The sequence below is a fragment of the Oncorhynchus gorbuscha genome, unplaced genomic scaffold (genome assembly GCF_021184085.1).
Source record: "Oncorhynchus gorbuscha isolate QuinsamMale2020 ecotype Even-year unplaced genomic scaffold, OgorEven_v1.0 Un_scaffold_70:::fragment_2:::debris, whole genome shotgun sequence".
Classification (NCBI taxonomy): domain Eukaryota; kingdom Metazoa; phylum Chordata; class Actinopteri; order Salmoniformes; family Salmonidae; genus Oncorhynchus; species Oncorhynchus gorbuscha.
Genome location: NW_025745511.1, coordinates 105,151 through 125,097, shown reverse-complemented (window position 1 = coordinate 125,097; position 19,947 = coordinate 105,151). Strand labels below are relative to the sequence as shown.

Sequence of the window (19,947 nt, the reverse complement as noted above, 5' to 3'; positions counted from 1 at the left end):
CTGTCAGTGGTCATTGGGTTCTTGGTCACCTCCCTGACCAAGGTCCTTCTTGCCCGGTTGATCAGTTTGGTTGGACGGCCAGCTCTAGCCACAGTCTGGGTAGATCAATAGATCTATATTTTTTTCCCCAATAGTGGCGACCACTGTGCACTTGGAAGCTTTCAACACTCTATAAATAGTTTTAAAACCTTCCTCAGATATGCCTCATCAATTCTATCTCGGAGATACGGACAGTTCATTGTACTTCATGGTATAGTTTCTGCTCTGACGTGCACTGTCAACTGTGGGACCTTAAAGACCAGTTTATTTTTAAGTCATGTCCAATCAATTGAATTGGCCACAGGTGGACTCAAATCAAGTTGTAGTGGCATCTCAAAGATGATCAAAGGAAAAATGGATGCAGCGGAGCTCAATTTGGAGTGTCATTTCAAAGGGGTATGAATACTTATGTACATGAGGTATATTTCATTTACAATAAATGTGTTAATATTACTAAACATGTTTTCACTTTGTTATTATGGGGTACTGTGTGTAGATGGGTGAGGGGGGGGGAAATATATTTTATACATTTTGAATTCTGTGACCCAACAAAATGTGGAGTAAGTCGAGAGGTATGGATACATTCTGAAGGCACAGTAGCCTACACAGTAGAAATGATGAGGTAAAGAAACATAAGACTGCTCGCTCCCATTACTGAGCTAGCTCACTGCATGTTTCTCCTTAAATCAATAATCTACTGGCAGCAGTAATGTTGACACTTTTCTTATTAGGAGTACTAAAGGCAGAGACTGATCAATAATCCTGCTACCAAGTGCCTCTCACCACAGTATTGGCCAACATTTTTCATTTTCAAAGGATTCATCATGTTGAATTGGCAAAAACACGTTTGCTCCTTGACACCCAGCAGGTGGTCGCGGTGTGTCCAAAGCTTTAGACTGATGTCATTGTGTTGTTTTGTTTTGTTCCCTTCCTTCCCTCAGGTTAACGAGATGCCCAAGCTGACAGAGCAGCTGGCTGGACCTCTGAGACAGATGCAGGTAAACATTCTTCACTCCGCAGCAGAATCTGCACTGTCCTGGTGGTTAGCATAGGTTACAAAGCAGGATCAATATGTGTAGCCCAGGTCAAAAGTAGTGCACTGCATACAGTAGGGAATTACGGTGGGATATTTGGGATATGGCCAATGAGTTTAGCGGCAGGCTTTTCTAAATGTGATTTAAATAACTTAAATATGGAATTGAAATGGGGATGGTAACAAACTCAACGCTTTGTGATGCACCCCTCAGGCCTGGTTTAGTCTGCTTTTCAGATGTGTGGTTTCTGACACTTAGCTCATGCTGTTTGTGAACCAAGGCATATACCGGCATGTTTAACTACACTGCAATGTATGTTTGACTTGGAATCCAACCAGTCTACCTATTCTATTGACTTACTGCTGTTTCTGTCTGCTGAAACCTGTCAGCCTAGATGTTTGGTGAAAGATTAGATTGGGTCTCCCTGCCTGTCTTCATGTGAGTGAATGTTTGCTGAAATTGTATAATCAAAGTGCAAGATATGCCACGTACTTTAAGTTTGTTTTCCCTTTTGTAATTTTTTTGTTAGCCTATACCCTATAGCTATGTATTTTGGGACCTGGACGTGTTCCAAATGTAGTGATCTACTTTTGACCAGTATCCATAGGGCTCTGGTCAACATGAGTGCACTATGAAAGTAATAGGGTGCCATTTTACACGCAGCCTATGACTGTCATATGGATGTAATAAAACCTGGAATTGGATGTCTGATTGTCAGGAGTGTGCCAAGCGCGTTGCCAAGGTGTCTGCGGAGGCTAAGCTGGAGGTGGATGAGGACACCTACCTGGACAAGTTCAAGCCTCACCTGATGGACGTGGTTTACACCTGGGCTAACGGCTCCACCTTCGCACAGATCTGCAAGATGACCGACGTCTTTGAAGGTAACTCACCTGGCCAACCTCCCGACGCTCTAATATCTGTCCAGTGCCTATGAAATGGACGGCGCGCTCCAAATGTAGGTTTTCTGTTTCCGTGTGGGGTAGCCCCATACATTTGAGTCATTTAGCAGGTATACTTGTCCAGAGCCACTTGCAATCAGTGCAAGGTAACTCACCTAACGGACAGCCTTCCAAGTGTTGTTTTTCTGATGGCCAATGTCTCTATCTAGCAGTTGATAACTTTTTTATTTGTTTTGCAAACGGCATGTTGTAGTACATGGAAGGAGAGCCAGAAGACCGGGTGATGAACTCCCATGTTGAAATATATGGTTTCCTCTGAATTGGCTGTAGGCCTAGTCCTTTATGGCTGGAAAGGTTTCTGTCTTTGAGGTACACTTCAGGGAATAACAGATTTTTACCTCGTGTATGAGCTGTAATGGGCAATGCATAGGTTACATTTCCCCTACCCCATCCCCCAGATGTCTACCAAAACAAGTGACAGAGTTGCTGTTTTGCTGAAAAACAAATCCCAGGTTGTAGCTTTTAAGGCACCATGAGTATAGAGGATTTAAAATGATGAGAAATAGCTGAAACGGATCACCCCCCCTAATGCTCTCAGTCTCTCTTCAAAGTAGAGACTGAGAGTAGAGATAAGTAGAGAGATAAGACTGGTATAAGACTGGTATTTGGCTCTGTATTTCACCCTGACATGAGCAGGAACATATGCAACTCCCCTCTTAATTTGCGACACACAAGATCATAGTTCAGTTATCAGATCCTTCTGAGGTTTTGGCTCTGGATTCCATGTGAAGCTGTGTAAACTGTGGTTGCATTTTTATAAGGAGGGCTGGGGTTCTGGTCACACATTAATGGTATCATGTTGTCGTGTAGTTCAGATGGAACGGTCTTCGGCCGAATCGTAACTGAAGACTCAAACTTTCAGGCAACTCCCCCATTGACAATCTCCCAAGTTATATATACACACATCCTCTATTGGAATGACTCCAGGCAAACTGACCCATGTCTCACTGATCTGTGCAAAGTTGAGTTTTCATCCGGATCCCGGTCTCTCGGCTCTGGCTGACATTCTCTCGTCTTTGTCCGTAGGGAGTATCTTCTGCTTGCTAACCCTGTGTCTGTCTCTGTAGGGAGTATCATCCGCTGCATGCGTCGCCTGGAGGAGCTGCTCCGTCAGATGTGTCAAGCAGCCAAGGCCATCGGTAACACCGAGCTGGAGAACAAGTTTGCGGAGGGTAAGATCGGTTTCTACATCTAGTGGTTGCAACCTTCAGGCTGACAGAATGCTTGTGTGTGGTCTGTAAGTCTATAGTTAAAACCAATAGTAGGGGAACAAGTCTGCAGAGGGTAATCTGATCTCTTCTGACTGCCCTCGATCTTCACATGTTTGCCAGAGTTCAAATGTGATGTACTACTACCAGGGCTCAGAGAATCGGTTGTGCCCCAAAGTCAAGACATCTCCCCTAGTTAAAATACATTGTTACGAAGACACAGCTCACAAAACATTGTCTGTCAGCTTAATACTTACAATCCTAATTCCAACTAGTGCAGTTTTTTGACCCTAGATTGTAGGACTAAGTTGTAGTCACTGTATAGTCTACAGCAGTGTACATTGAACAATTTCAACGTCAATTATACTCATGTATTTCTTTTGTTTTTCATTATAGGTATTACGAAAATCAAGAGGGATATTGTGTTTGCTGCCAGTTTATATTTGTGATTGAGTGACACCTTTGCAAGACCTGTGTTTGTTGGTTTGAGTGTGACGTCATCCAGACAATTTTTTAAAATGTGTTAATAAGCATAAAATGGCTTATTTTCCTTCCAAAAAGCGCAACATTTGTACATACTTCAACAATTTTAATAAAAGTCTGTATAGTGATTTCTTCTAACATACAGCTGGATAAAACAAAATGTTTTTTTGTTGCTTCAGGTGAAGATACATTATATTGGTCTGGATAATACACAGGAAGCTGTAATAGTAGCAGTCCAGCCAAGGCAACATGGGTGGGACTCAAGAGTCCAATAGGGAGCTCAGACAGCTTGGCTCCAGGTCATAGGTCAGGAAAGCACAAAGCAGGGTTACATTCACATGTCTGGTTCATTCCCAGATGGCACCCTATTCCCTCCAGAGTGCACTAGTTTTGACCAGGACCCAATGTAGGGAGTAGGGTACCATTTGAGACGCATATTTTCTTTCCACCCCAGTGGTCCGACCCTTAGTGGGGTATGATGTGCATGCAGTAAACAGTTCCTCTTCTCTATAGCTTAGTTGGGGCTGCTGTCGTAATGGTTTCCGTTAGTGGGTGTCTCTTGCAGGCTGGTGTGGGGAATCTCCACATCCTCCTGGGGCTCCACCCTCTTCTTGAAGAAGTCTGACACTAAAAATACCTGCAGGGGAAAGACAAGTGTCAGTGGACAGCTTTGGAGGGAAATGGTTGACCTCAGTTAATGATTTTATTGAAGAGAATGGCTACTTAGTAGGAAGTAAGGCTTTTAAAGTGGGACACGTATAGGTCAGGAGACACCTTGACTACAATCCACTGGGTCTAGATGAAATACCCCTCTTGTGCTCTCTGCTACTATTACCCAATTTCTATTGTAACAAATGGACAAATAAAGCTGAATTGCCTTAACCAAATGGAGCAGTGTGATTAACTCACCACCAGTATGGCCACGAGTGCTCCCTGAATAAGGCCAGCCAGGACGTCGCTCCAGTGGTGTTTGTAGTCGGACACACGGGACAGGCCAGTGTAAACGGATGCAGCGATCAGGAAGAATTGGAGTGTTGGTCTCAGGAGTCTAGCCCACTCTGCCTGCAGTCTGGCCTGGATGTATAGCTGGGAGACAGGTGGAAATGAATTAAGACTTGCCTACTTTAAGAAAAAAGGCTTGTTTTTTTACTAGTAACATGTTTTGTCAGTTAAAATGGATTTAATGCTAACTAATTTGACAAATAGCTTTGCTGTCACAAGGACCGCAATGTCGCCAGAGCAATTGTAGGTTGAAACCAGTCGTTGACATGCTTCAATCCTCTTGGTTTTCTACTTGAGATTAGTTTAAGTGCTGGCTACTGTTTGAAAGTGGTCTGATCCATCATTGATGTGCGTGAGCTGGTTGTGTTTGTAACAATCATTCTAATGTTGATGCTGTGAGATCTTGCTCATTCCTGTTTACTCTCACTGCTCTACATGGCAGCGTCAACTCTTGGATATAAACATACTGCACAGCGGAAACTTCCAAAGTAGTATTTAAACAACCAATCAGCCTTCGTCTGCTGTTTTTACTAGGCTTAAAACTTAGTTTAAATGCCTTAATTCCATATACAGTTGAGTGAAATAGAAATGATCAAAACAAGTAATATAACCTAATGTTCAATTTACAGCCATTTCCAAAGGTGACTGCTTGTAATAGTTTCCAAATCAGTGTACATGGTTGAGTTATGGCCTTTCTGGACCATTTTGTTCAATGGGACAAAAAAAATCAGTTCTGAATGCGTTTGTACAATAATGGGTGTGTGTCTATTCGTGAATGGAAAGCCAACTGCGACACTTAAAATAGACTGGACTTGTCTCTCTCTGTTCTTGAACTTTAGAACTGCTATTTGGTCTTAACTCATTTGCTGCAGCGATTGTCAGGACTTCGGCACAGTGCACGGATGTTTTGCTGCATTGAGTACCAGTATTGAATGTACGCAATGGGCCTTTATTTATCATCCCATGTCTCTGCGCTGTCATGAACTTGAGGTAAATTCAGTTCTCTATAAATCTGAACCATGTACTATTAAGTATATTGAACAAAAATATAAATGCAACATGTAGGTTTCATGAGCTGAAATAAAATATCCCAGAAATGTTTCTTACCCACAAGGCTTATTTTGTGCATTTGGCATATCAAGAAGCATGCTCATTACAAGGCCACTCAACTGTGTAGTTTTGTTACAATGCAATGTCTCAAGTTATGTGGGGGCATGCTGACTGTAGGAATGTCCATCAGTTGTTGCCAGATAAATTAACATTAAATTCTACCACAAGCTGCTTCCAACATTGTTTTAGAGAATTCTGCAGTACGTCCACCTACGGGGTCGTCTGAGACCAGCCACCCGATGAAACTGAGTATTTCTGTATGTGGTAAAACTCATTCTGATTGGGTAGGCTTATGCCCAGTAATGTGAAATCCATAGATTAGTGCTGAAACATTTCAACTGACTAATTTCCTTATGAACTATAACTCATTAAAATTGTTGCATTTATATATCTGTTGATCTAATGTTAATCTGATTTACTTGCTGACTTATGTATCAGATTCATGGTATTTTTGCTTTAAGTATTAAATATTCATATAAAACACATCCAATGACATACTGTAAACTTAAATGAATTGATACATTTGAGCTGGGACAATAAACCAAAAATAATCGACACTGGATATTTAGCTGACATTCATTACAATAACCTATAGGGCCCTACGAGAGAAATGTCATGTTTGAAAAGTTGATGGCTACATTTAAAGTAGTAGATAAGGGTAAACAACTCGTGCACATTGTTTTCAATTTATCGTTAAAATTCAGTATATGAAATATATGTCCATATCACCCAGCTCTGAGACATGAGTGCACACAGAGGAAACCCCATAGAGTATACTTACTGCCAGGAACAGCATGCAGTACATGGAGAAGGAGGAGTGGCCGGAGTAGAAGGACAGCCTGCAACATAACACACAATGGCATCATGGGATGGCTGTGTGCACTGGGGGGGGGGGGGGAACACATTCACCCACTTCAAATCGGCTCAGTGTTGGTGATAAATCCCTATTCTGTTGAACAACAGAAGCACACACTGGAAAAACTGACACACCCTTTTCTGGGTAATAGAGTTGTGCTAGGGAGGGATGTCTGCTGACGTCTGTTATGGAGCACTGATTTGGGGGGGGGGGGGTTGAGACAGCATCAGTTTCCCTGGGCGGGCAGTTAGAGGGCTGCAACCCTAGCCCACTTATCCGGCCGCCTTTAGTGTCTTCCTGTTTGCTTAAGCAGCGCTGCCCAGCGGAGGCATCCGCCCGCCCAGCAAATGACTGATAAACAGTGGGGATAGCTGTAGGCCCACAGACAACACCCTGGAGCCTGGTACCAAAGTGGACACTAATTAGTGTTGGGAGAAAGCCTGACCATACTGACCGAAAAAGTCCACAGTACTGTAACATAATCCACCAGCCTAATGTCATAATAGAGAGCTGTATACAGCTTCTCTAGTGGTAAAGGCTGAAAACAGAGGTTAAAACATCACACAGAGAGAGCCAAGAGAGCTCCAACTCAACTCCCTTAATTCAATTCTCTTTATTAACCATGTGAGGACAGTACAGCAATGAGGGAAGACTGATATGTTCAACCCACAGGACCCAAAACCCCCCCTGTAAACCATTATATAGCGGATTAATGTTGATTCACTGAGGGAGGTTTCCAAGTGTAAGGCACTTGGGACACACACAAGCAGAGGTTCTGACCGACAGCGAGCCTCATTTCCCTGAGAGAAAGGCTCACGTTGCAGAAAGAGGAACTGGGGAGTTGATCTGACCTGCTCTCATCACTCGATACACCAGGCAGTTATTTGTTCTATTAATGACTACCATCCCAAAGAAAACACCCAGAACCGGGCCCTCGACCGGGGAAGGGCTGCCATGGGAGACCAGAGCAACACCCAGGTAAATATGACCTGGGGCCACACGAGACTGGGAGAGCCCACCCAGGGATCATGGTAGAGATTAGAGTCGTCTGTATGGTGTATACTCAGGTTTCTAGGGTAACACGGGAGAGGCTTACCACATGAGGTAATGATACACTACAGCCAAAGTGTATAGTCTGTATAGAGACAGCCAGCGAACTAACTACCCACCACTGCCAATAACACTGGTACGACTGAGGATGGGACAGACCGGCAGGCACTCGACAACTAGCCCTCCATTTACCTTTGTTGGTCTATAATTGACAAGTCCTAGATGTTGATTTCAAAATCTAAATAAAGACAGACTTCCTCTCCTTTGTACATCTCTGTTTTCAAGTAGATGAAAAAGGAGGATGTTCTAATCTTGTCAGATTGAAATTTAGAGTGACAGTTTTACAGAATTTGGTTAGTGCCTGTCTGTTATCTGATACTGGTAATTATAACCTTGGTCTCCGTGGTGATAACGAGTATTGCTTGAAGACCAGCTTTCAGTGAAAGCTCAGAGAATCAGATCAGAATTCGTATGGAACTTCTAAACTCAGACCCACGTCCGGCTCTGCAGCAGGCTTGCAAAGCTGGGTCTATTGACCTGGAAATACCCATTTACCCAAAAGGCAAAATAGAGGTAAAACCATGGTTCCTAGTCCATTGCAATTAGGGCTTAAAGCAACCCCAGGTGTCCCAGTACAATGTAGGAGCTAGAGACAGGCAATAGACCAACTTCTGTTTATTCCAGTTAGGCCTTGACTCCCACAGTTATTTGTGGAATTGCAAAACATTGTAAAGGTTAAAGTACAGAGAGAGCTCTAAGCTGAAGTCATTTCCCCCTGATAAGCAGCCAGCCTAGTTGTCATTGTCAGACACATCCCCTCAGTGAGTCTTTATAGACGATTTCCAGCTGAGCAGTTGTTCAACTGGGCACAGCCTGAATCCAAAATGGCTACCATTTTCCCTATATAGCGCCCTGTTGCTAAAGGCTCTGGTCAAAAGTAGTGCAGTAAATAGGGAGCCATTTGGGACACACAGGAAAATGCCAAGTGTGGGCTTGCCTTACTCAACAATGATCTAATCATCACTCAGCATATCAGAACAATAGAAATATAATATATTGGATTATATTTCTAGGAACAGAACATAATCAGCAATAAATCATGTCGATACGGAGCCCCCCGCATTGTTACAACATTTGGGAGGCGCGCAGCGATGCGGCACAGAGCTCGCGGAGGCTCCGCAATTGCGTCACATCCTCCGTACAGCATTGCTGATCAAGCATAAATTGAGTTCACAGCTCTGCAAACATCAAAGGAAGGGTTTAAGGACTGATTTGGAACCAGTTGAGATGCTTGTTACAAATCTTCGGACTCAATTATATCATACTTCCACTGAAATAGAATATCTCCTGCTTTATTGCTGATTGTGTTCTGTTCCTAGAAATAGAGTCCAATATATTATATTTCTATGGTTCTGATATGCTGACCATGAGATCATTGTTGAGTAATAAGCAAGTCCACACTTTGAAGTTTCTCTTGTGTTCCAAATGGCTCCCTATTTACTGCACTACTTTTGACCAGAGCCCATAGCAAAAGTACTGGGACACCTGCGGTACATCCTGTATAAACACTAACTTCCTTGACAAAAGGCTATCCAACAAGTTCACAAATAAAACATTTTATGATACCTCGTGTAGGGATTTCAATGACACAAAAATGAGTTTGAACTGGAAAGAGATCGGGGAGGTAGATGCGATAAAGAGGTTAATGTCCGTGGAGGACAGAAGGACGCTGGCGCACTTTCAACAAATCTGATCTAACAAAGTGTTGTTATTTTTGGTCAAATCTGTCATGGTTGATGTATTGTAACAGGCCCACAATGTGGTTACTAAAATTCGATGTGGATATATTTTGCTGTGTAACATTTAGAAGTTGTCCCTTTTCAAGTTTCGAAAAAGTGACTGCTAAATGCTAATTCCCATTCGTACAAGCTGGTAGGATAGCTAGCATACAGAAATCGATGGTGGTATATTCAAAGTAGTTTTTAACTAGAAGGCAGTTGATTGACGATGACATGGACATGTATTGGGGCTGGCATCCAAGTATTATACTCAGATGTTTACCTCAACATAGTGTGTGTAATACACATATAAACAATAGCCTAAATGTAGGCACATTTTGGGATGGAGATGCAGGTGGGAGAACTGCGCAGTCTAGTTACTTCATGCTAATTTGGCTGATCCATGTCAAGCACCGGAAAACATACTCCCAACATCTCAGAAGAGGTAAGGTATTGTCTTTTCACTTAGCCAGTTGCTTGTAATTAATTGGATGGCTATAGAGATTAGCCATGAATCACTACGAGTGGTGCGGCGCAGACTCATTTATTGGATGCCCATGACAGCTACACGAAGTGCAAGAAGTATGAATGCTCCGACTTCTGTGGAGGCTGCATTCACAGTGAATGCTGTACAGCCACTGCATATGTCGGATTGACCATGTAAAGCATTTTAGGCATAAAAATGGAAGCTCCACCACTTTACTGCCTATACCTTTCCAGACTCAGATATGCCTAATACCCACCCGATCTGTAAACACTGAAGGGCTAGGAGGGCTAAGTGGTAGGGAGAAAAATTCAGCCCAGCTGTCAGTTTCCTCTCAACAACACCCACCTGGCCTCGTTGACCATGTGCGTATCCCCGGTGCAGGTGAAGTCCTCAATGTAGGCGCCTGCCGTGCAGTTGATCAGCTTCCAGTCGGGCTTGCACACGTCCAGGAAGTGAGGTCGCAGCCGACCAATCGAATACTTGGCGATGTCAGTGAGCGATTGGCTCATGGCAGCCCCGAACACAAAGGTGCCGATGGCTTTGTAAACACTGGCCACATACATGTTGCTGAAAGAGGATTTTGATTTGATGCGCTTTAGATAGACTGAAAGGCACTCTCCAAAGACCATCTGTGAGGAAGGGAGGAGAGGAAGTAGAGGTTAGATCACGTACTCATCCCTCACAGCTTAGCTTTACAAGTTTTTGCACATTAGTATTGTAATTCAAGTCAAGTCACAAAAAGTACAGCTATTATTTTTAGAAGAATGTCCATCTGAGTGAATATATTATAAAGGCCAAACAAGGATGTCCACGGAGAAACATGTCTAAAGTGAAATGAGTAAAGGCCTTTTTAAAAAAGGGGGAAATTATCCCAATGCAGATTGAGACCATTGATGAGTGCAACAAACGTGTCATTTAAACATTGTGGGCGGTTGGTGAAGTGGGTCTTTTTAAATGTCAAATAAATAGTGTGACAACTTTGACTCACACCTCTCTACCACACCGTGTGACAATGGACATGAAAGCATAAGCAGTTACCTGGGTGTGTATTTGCGTTCCCCTATCTGGAAATAGGCCTACAACATTAACATGTGCTTACTACTGTACTCTACTCTCAAGGAGGTGGGCGTTGACCTGATAACGGTTGACTGTTCCAACCGTTTAAACCTCAAGGGTAATTACCACCATGACACAGATACCATCAAGTCATAACCTGAAAGCCTTTGTGTGTGAAGGAATGGTGGAGGAACTGTCTTGAGGATAGAGGGAGTCACCAACTTTCATTCATGACCTGTAAATGAGTTACAACCTCTGAGGGTTTCTACTTGCTGAGTACAATTACACTGGCTGACTGGAAATGTATGCGGACCGTGGGATGTGAACCTTTTTGTCTATTCCCGTCAATTATAATGCAGCATGTGTCTGTTGCATGTCAATTTAATGGAACTAAAAAGGCTTTTTGATTTTGAACGCTGCAAAATAAGGACTTGATAAGTAAGATTTTATAACAGCCACAACAAGGCTCCTAGAGTGCCTCATTTTACCGGAATCTATCTGGCCCATATTCACAAAGTCTCAGAGTTAGGACTGATGATAGGATCAGTTGTCTTTTAGACAGGGGTTTCCAAATCTTTTCACTCGGGGGGCCTCCCTTCCAGCATTGGCGAACATCCAGCACTTCATGTCTATTTCTACGGGCCCAAATATTGTTCATGACAGAAACTTCACACCCCCCTTGTTGGTGAAGATCATTTTGCAGGTTTAAAGCTAATTTCCTGCAATTCTACACATTTTGTCATGGGGCGCAAAGAAAATGTTGCAGTTTTAAAGCAAATTTTCTTGCAATTCTATACATTTTGCCATGTCTAATGTTTATTCATGTGACACTTGAGTGACAAAAAATTACAACAATATCTATTGGCTAAACCACCCCCAGAAAAAATAACTTGACTCTAAGGTATGCAATGACTAACACTAGTCAATTTCTAAATTGCACCTTGTGCATTTATATGATTCCATAACACATATGTAGTAAGCAAAAAAGTATTAAATCAAAATATATATTTTAGATTCTAACACAGCTTTGCACACTCTTGGATTTTCTCAACCAGCTTCATGAGGAATGCTTTTCCAACAGTCTTGAAGGAGTCCCCACATATGCTGAGCACTTGTTTGCTGACTTTCCTTCACTCTGCGGTCCAACTCATCCCAAACCATCTCAATTGGGTTGAGGTCGGGGGATTGTGGAGGCCAGGTCATCTGATGCAGCACTCCATCACTCTCCTTCTTGGTCAAATAGCCCTTACACAGCCTGAAGGTGTGTTTTGGGTTATGTCCTGTTGAAAAACAAATTATTGTCCCACTAAGCACAAACCAGATGGGATGGCGTATCGCTGCAGAACGCTGGTTAAGTGCTCCTTGAATTCAAAAGAAATCACTGACAGTGTCACCAGCAAAGCCATAAAAGGGCTTTAATACAGACAGAAATACTCCTCTGCACTCTGTCCCCCCTCTGAACATCCCGCAGGTGAAGAAGCTGGATGTGGAGCTCATCTCTGCCGGATGTGCGCCACCCATGCCGACCCTTCAGGCCCTCCTCCCAGTTTGGGAACCACTGTTTTAGACCATGATGACAGGGGGACCTGATCCTAGATCAGCATTCCTACTCCTAGATGCTTTGTGAATACGGGCCTCTGTGCTTTGAGTCTAACTATCTAGAAACTCTCCAGGAAACGTACTAACTAGACCAGGGGCGTGAATCCGTATGTGCCATCGCGCGCTTGTTGATTTTGTACGTTCACACCAAACGCGATCAGGACAAGCAGGTTGAAATATAAAAACAAAAACTGAACCAACTAAATTATTTTGGGGACAGGTCGAAACAAACATTCATGGACATTTAGCTAGCTAGTTTGCTGTTGCTACCCAATTTGTCCTGGGATATAAACATTTGGTTGTTATTTTACCTGAAATGCACAAGGTTATTTTTTTCCTGGATCTTTGTAGAACTTTTTTACTCCCAACAATTAATCCACCGATAAAAAGGGGAAACCTAGTTAGTTTCAAATTATTTATCTTCTACTCTTCTTCTGTGGACTTTATATGGAAGTTGGCAACCAACTTTGACTGGAGTGTGGACCTCAGTTCATCTTTCAATCACCCACGTGGGTATACGCTCCTAAAAACCAATGAGGAGACGGGAGAGGCGGGACTTATGAAACCAAGTTCATTTTTAGCACCTGGCTATGCATATGCTCGCGAGCAGTGTATTTAGCAAAGCTCGCACGGGCGCTGTGCTCAGCATGTTAGACAGTCAGAATACTGGCTCAGAGTCAAGCGATATCTCGGAAAGGCAGAGGGAGGGACAGTTTGGCCATTCCTATTGTATCGTTCAGATAGAGATCGAGTAGACTTATGGAGAGGTCTTTGCTACTGGGACTTTTACGGTCAACTGCCATGGTCTGATACGTTTGTGATCTAGGAGTACATAGAGAAGCAAATAGCAAGAGTTGGGGATTTGTTTGATTTTTCAGTTCTCAAGTGATACTTTGAGCATCTCTAAAATATGCAAATCAATTTACAAATCAGATTATTTGTTTGCTTGCTTGCTTTTGCAAGGAGTATGAAGCTCCATTTATTTACTATCACACAGACAGTGTGAGAATGTGATTAATGACGCCAAGTAGTTAAACTATACACACACACCATTGCTACAATGATGTATGTATAGCATAAATTAATGACAAGCACTAAGACTGGGAAAGGAAGAGAAAGATAAGTTATCTAGTGAACATAAAAACAGGTGCACTTACAGTGAGTACTGTGATGGGTATCATAACTCCACCTAACAACTGATAGGATATGGTGTCTTCTTTTAGAGGGTACTTGATTGAATCATCGTTACAGAAAAATCCACGTTTGAAGGGATTGTGTAGCGGTGTGAGTATTGCAAATGGGAGTCCAGCTAGCAAAAAGCAAAGAGAGAGAAAACAGAACAAGAGAAATCGGTTAGGGGAGTAGGCTCGAAACACCCTCCTTAACCAGCACCCATATAAAGACAATGCACACCTGTCTAAAGGCGTCCGCATGCTTCCCAGGCCGAAACAGTTCGGTAGAGTTCTTGCATAGAATGGCGACATTGTGTGACGTTTTTGTTCGTTTTGGACTTCAGTGAGGTTTTTTTTTGTTCGTTGTTTTGGAGCCAAAGTATACACCCCTTCATCAGTGATTGGTCAACAGTAGGGATTCTTCAAGAAAGTCTGTCATTCAACGAGGCATGACTCGCTTTTATGCACATTCTTTTAAATGAAGAATACTACACCAAACATCTTGGTTAGATGGGTTCAGTTGGTAGAGCATGGCGGGGAATCAGTATGGGAAAACATTTGCACTCACTACTGTAAGTTGCACTGGATATGATCGTCTGCTTAATTACATAAATATCTAATATCTCTTTGGCATAACTGTCAATTAATGACAGATTTCTTGAGTTCGATTCATTCTGAGTATGCGAGCGCACTCGTTCGGTTCGGCTTAGGCTCCAGCCAAGCTGAAGCATGCTGACGCCTTAAGACTGACAGGAAGAGAACATTCAGAGAGGAAGGTCAAGACATATCTAAGTAGATATTTAAACATCGCAGGCTGTCAGGAACATAAAGGAATGACAAGTTTAAAACATTGTGGTGAGAGAGTTGTCATGGCAACAGCCCCTACTCACACCCGTGGTGAAGAGATGGTGTTAATGGAAGAACAAACCATGCCCAAATTATTCCTCTGCACTGATTCACAGCCGTTTCGTGCTTGAGTGCAGTGGACTGGACATGCAATATGACAAGTCGTTGTCCATTCCACAACATCTCTCAATAGTGCTTGTTCTCTCTTCATCTCCCTCTCTCGGTTCATTTAAGGGCACGGCAGGTCATCCTTTTGGAAGTGGGCGATTCCATGCCAACGGGAGCGATTTTCATTGGGGGGGCATCTCAGATTGTTCTGGCAATTCACACATAGAAACTTTATTAGGAGGAAGGATGTTTGACCTGCCTTCCTACATTTATCACAAACCATTTATTTTTGGAAAAATCATCAGTTTGAGGCCTTTTTAGACCTAAACATGCCTCCAATAAAAATAACTTCGGATCCGTGAATCGTACAAGATACAGAAAATATATTATACTCCTTATAGTGTGCCCTATGGAGTATTTCTAGGTTCTGAAATACAAATTTTTCAACATGAAAAAAATATTCATATGAATCTCAAAATGACCCTTTTTGGTTTTGTTCATTTAAAGATATCTTGTTTGGAACAATCTACTCTACAAGAACATAACATTTCCAGAGGGGGCTCTCTGCTAATTCTGAAGTTCTGATACATTTTAGGAGCACCACCATCACCATGAATGTTAAATGGATTTAAACGGGATCTGCCTCTGCTTGTGATTTTCTGAACGTGCAATCCTAAAGGAGGGCTGTGATTGGTTAATGACCAATAACTTCAATTTCTATGTATAAAGTGAGTCATATCATTAAAAATACCAGAGAGCCCACTGGAAATTTGATGCGTTTGAAGAGTATATCGTTTCAAACAATATGTCTAAACATATACAAAATCGAAAATAGTATTTTTGAGATATTCATATTATTGTTTTAATGTTGAATAAATGTAATGTTAGAATTGGCATTTCAGAATCAAGACATACTCCACAAGTTGACGCACACGAGAAGGTGTATAATGACACCAAGATGTTGTCTGTGTCATGTAGGGTTCACATATCATAGTGTCTTACAGGAGGCATGTATAGTTTGTTTTTTTAAAGGCCAATTATGGGCCACTTTCATCATGATTTCCCCCACTTTCATCACGATTTTCTCAAAACAAGTGATATAAATGTTTAAAAAGCACGTCAAACATCATTCCTCCCAATGAAGTTCCTACGTGAGAATTGCGAGAACAATCTGAGATACAGAAATATTTTCCGCTCCAATGGCGATGAATCGTCCAAGTAACTCTGAGGAAGATTCACCTGGGTGCAATGTTAGTTACAGAAGAAACATCACAATAGAGTTTCACACTACATACATTAGGGAAACTGTATTAGCTTCAAACGTGCTGTGAAATAAGTTTTTGTTAAACCTTTATATATACAGGTAAATCAATTAAGAAAATGTTTTAGTAGTTAGTAACAAACACAAAACTGTAAAATCCCACACTGCTAGCTCCACAACACACATTGACCCAAAGAAAGTAGGAACTGGACATGTCGAAAGCCCCCCCCAAAATAGTTGACGTTAATTCACATTAGTATGCAAATACTCTCCACAACTGATCTAAGAGGTTGTATTTCTGGATGTTATCATAGTCCGATCATGCTGCCGTCATCACAAAGGACCCCAGAACAGTCTGGCTGTCAAGGACTGAGAGGAGAAACTGGTCCAACACAGAGTCAAGTGACAGATTCACTCTCGCTTTATACAGACCCACTGTTCGTTAGAGCGAAAGCTGCATTGTGAAGCACCACAGTTTGAAAAATGTTGCCACGCAACAGGTTGATGTGTACATATAAATAAATCAGTGTAAACCATAAATAGTCTTGTCCAGGGGACTGGAGTGGAGATAGTAAAACAGAAGAAGTGAGACTTATGTATGGGACTCCAGTAGATTATGACAGATTAAGTATAGGTAATGGCAAAAGAAAAGTCTAGAGTCTGTATACACGTTTTACTATACCTGCGAGTACCAGTAGTTCTCACACGCATAGAAAACCAACAAAAATTCAGAGAAGTGAGGGCATTTTGCCGGTCCTCAATTGTAAAAATAAATAAAAAGGCTATTAAATAGCCTTTTAGGAGTTAGGGTAATGGAAAATAGGATTTTGAATGGGAATCAATTGTTGGTCCTCAAAAAGTCCTCACAAGTATAGTGAGACATAGTTGTGTGTGTATCAACATACTCAAATCAGAGTGTTCCAGGAAAGTATTCCAGTTATTTTTGGACAGAGAAAGTAGACAGTGTTTGTTCCAAAGCCTATCAACAGGATCCTGAAGTTTTAATAACATCTCTACATCCAAAGCTCAATAACAAACATGTTGAAATTCTTCTAAATCTCATTTCTGTGTTGGCAGATAAACCTTAGGATCAATTATGTTTGCTATTGCCAAAGTTGGAAAAAGTGGTTAAGGGTAACAATAACGTAATTACGCTGAGACTTATTTTTCACTTAAAATGTATGCCAAACAAAAAAAACTGATTTGAAAGTTTTAAAAAACAAAGACTACTGTAAAACAATTGACACTCAACATTTTACAAAAACACATTTCTGAAAGAACTATGCAGATGCAAAGTTTTGTAATAGAATTTAGGTAAAAATCTCCCATGTTTCCAAATTAAGATTTAACGATGTCTACAGAAAGAATAGGTTTTCGCTGATGACATGACACATTGACTTTGAAAAAACAATTTATTTTATTTGTATCCTAAATAGGTACACAAAAAGGTATAAATATGCAATATCCTCCTTTGCATATTTGGGTATTGTTCTACACACAGGCTATTATTTAATGAGCTCTGCCCCAAACAAGACCAAATTTGAACCAATTATAGATGTATTTTGTTTCTCAAGTAGGGGACATCAAAGCACAGAACAGTAGAGTATAGTACGAGTACAGTACACTAAATTACAGTATAGTTCAGTACTGTACAGTAGAGTTCAATACTCAACTCTAGTGTGCTCTACTGTAACATACTGTACTTTTCTTTACTGTACTGAACTATACTTTACTGTGCTGCCCAAACTTGTAAATCCAACTGTGGTTTGTGACTATTATGATTTGTCATTGTAGCCATATCAAATTGCAGACATTTCATGTTACGGATTCCTCGGAAATTCCATTACCGATTTGGTAAAGGTTTTTAGTTTTAATCACTTAATAATTTATAAAAACACTGAACTAGTTGATAGTAGGGATGCACGATATATCGGTGAGCATATCGGAATCGGACGATATTAGCTAAAAATGCAAACATTTGTCTAGTTTAATGGCAATGTGCAAAACCGATGTCAAAGCTGAAGTGAATACCTATAGAATGTAGGTACATGACGTAATGACGCCACGTAAAATGTAGCGCTACACGTGCAACACATCATTCCTAACCTAGCACACAACGTCTGCTTGTGTGGCTCGAGCAGTCAACGTCTGCTTGTGTGGCTCGAGCAGTCAACAAGTCGAACAGTCATTTGAAAGAGTAAACATTTCAGCGAGACAATTCAAAGGAGAAATCCATTAACGTCAAGATAATGGAATTCATTGCCCTTGACAATCAACCGTTCTCTGTAGTGGGCGATGTTGGCTTCCGCCGACTAGTCGAGCACCGGTACACGCTACCAAGTGTGCTATTTTTAAGATGTTGCCCTACCGGAGTTACACGGTAATATCGTCACTGCTATTAGCTTCACGGCTGACATTTGGACCAGCGATATCATGCGGAGTCTGACAGCACAGTGGGTCTTCAAGGATTTCGTACTGAGGAAAGTTGTTTTGATGCTCATGAATGGGCTGGTTGTCATACCGCTGCTGGCATTTGAGAACATGTTTGGAACATGGAAACATGAAAGCTCAATTCAAACAACTGACTCAAGAAAAAAGCTCATCAACTATGCTTGCAGCAGACGTGATACCCTCTGTCATGGAATTGAAACGCCTGCTCAACAAAACTGCCGACAGGCTGTGAACAAGCTATTAGGTGGAATTCTCCCTTTACTGTGTCGCCACCAAGCTCGTTGCTATGTACAAGGACTGCTACTTCGATGCAGACAAGAAACAGGGTTTACGTGAAATGTTACATACACAGCTGGACAAGATGGAAACGGACACAGTGACAGTGTGCACCGAGGAAGAGGCCACTGACAGACAGCGCTGAAACTTCACTACTTGACATGTATGATGAAATCCTGTTTGAGAATGAAACGACTGAACAAATAAACATAGAAACAGCACAGCTCCTAATGAGGGAGATATATTAGAAAATGTCTTAAAATGTAGTTTTGTTTTGATAACGGAATATCAAGGCACATAAGGCAATGTTTCATAAACTCAAAAAAGGCAGAAAAATATGTCCAAAACTAAATATAAGTGTTGATATTAGTTGGCAGGGGTCTTCAACATTGTGTTTTATATGTTCTTTAAGACCCCTTTTCCATCTGTTTGACTAGAAATTAAAGCCTTTGCTTATTCCAAATTTGTACAATGGAAAATGGTTGTAAAATGTTCAGTGCATTCGGAAAGTATTCAGACCCCTTGACTTTTTCCGCATTTTGTTACGTTACAGCCTTATTCTAAAATTGATTAAGTAAAACAATTGTCTCAGCAATCTACATATAATACCCTATAATGACAAAGCTAAAAACAGGGTTTTAGAAATGTTAGCAAATTTAAAAATACTTTGACATAAGTATTCAGACCCTTTTCTATGAGACCCTTTGCTATTGAGCTCAGGTGCATCCTGTTTCCATTGATCATCCTTGAGATGTTTCTACAACTTGATAGGAGTCCACCTGTGGTCCATTCAATTAAATTGGACATGATTTGGAAAAACACACATCTATAAAAGGTCCCACAGTTGACAATGCATGTCAGAGCAAAAACCCATGAGATCGAAGGAATTTTCCATAGAGCTCCGAGACAGGATTGTGTTGAGGCACAGATCTGGGGATGGGTACCACATTTTTGTTGCAGCATTGAAGGTCCCCAAAGAACAGTGGCCTCAATCACTCTTAAATGGAAGAAGTTTGTAACCACCAATACTCTTCCTGGAGCTGGCCGCCTGGCCAAACTGAGCAATCGAGAGAGAAGGGCCTTGGTCAGGGAGGTGACCAAAAACCCGATGGTCACTCTGACAGAGCTCCAGAGTGCCTCTGTGGAGATGGTCGTCTTTCTGGAAGGTTCTC

At 41.6% G+C, this 19,947-nt stretch overlaps 2 protein-coding genes across 3 annotated transcripts in view; one reads left to right on the top strand and one right to left on the bottom strand.

Moving 5' to 3' along the window:
• LOC124019131 (exosome RNA helicase MTR4) overlaps positions 1-5,826 on the top strand; it is a 50,050-nt gene extending 44,224 nt beyond the window's left edge. The window contains exons 23-26 of the mRNA XM_046334508.1: positions 981-1,037; positions 1,792-1,954; positions 3,100-3,204; positions 3,637-5,826. Coding sequence (XP_046190464.1) covers positions 981-1,037; positions 1,792-1,954; positions 3,100-3,204; positions 3,637-3,689 — 378 coding nt within the window. The 3' untranslated portion in view covers positions 3,690-5,826. The remainder of the gene's footprint in view (positions 1-980; positions 1,038-1,791; positions 1,955-3,099; positions 3,205-3,636) is intronic.
• The window catches only part of LOC124019132 (phospholipid phosphatase 1-like), a 36,609-nt gene continuing 20,476 nt past the window's right edge, over positions 3,815-19,947 (bottom strand). The window contains exons 2-6 of one of the 2 annotated variants that reach the window (XM_046334511.1): positions 13,819-13,970; positions 10,352-10,635; positions 6,617-6,674; positions 4,633-4,809; positions 3,815-4,360 (exon numbers count right to left, since the gene is read on the bottom strand). In XM_046334511.1, coding sequence (XP_046190467.1) covers positions 4,238-4,360; positions 4,633-4,809; positions 6,617-6,674; positions 10,352-10,635; positions 13,819-13,970 — 794 coding nt within the window. In that variant the 3' untranslated portion in view covers positions 3,815-4,237. The remainder of the gene's footprint in view (positions 4,361-4,632; positions 4,810-6,616; positions 6,675-10,351; positions 10,636-13,818; positions 13,971-19,947) is intronic. The other variant, XM_046334510.1, reaches the window with a different exon arrangement.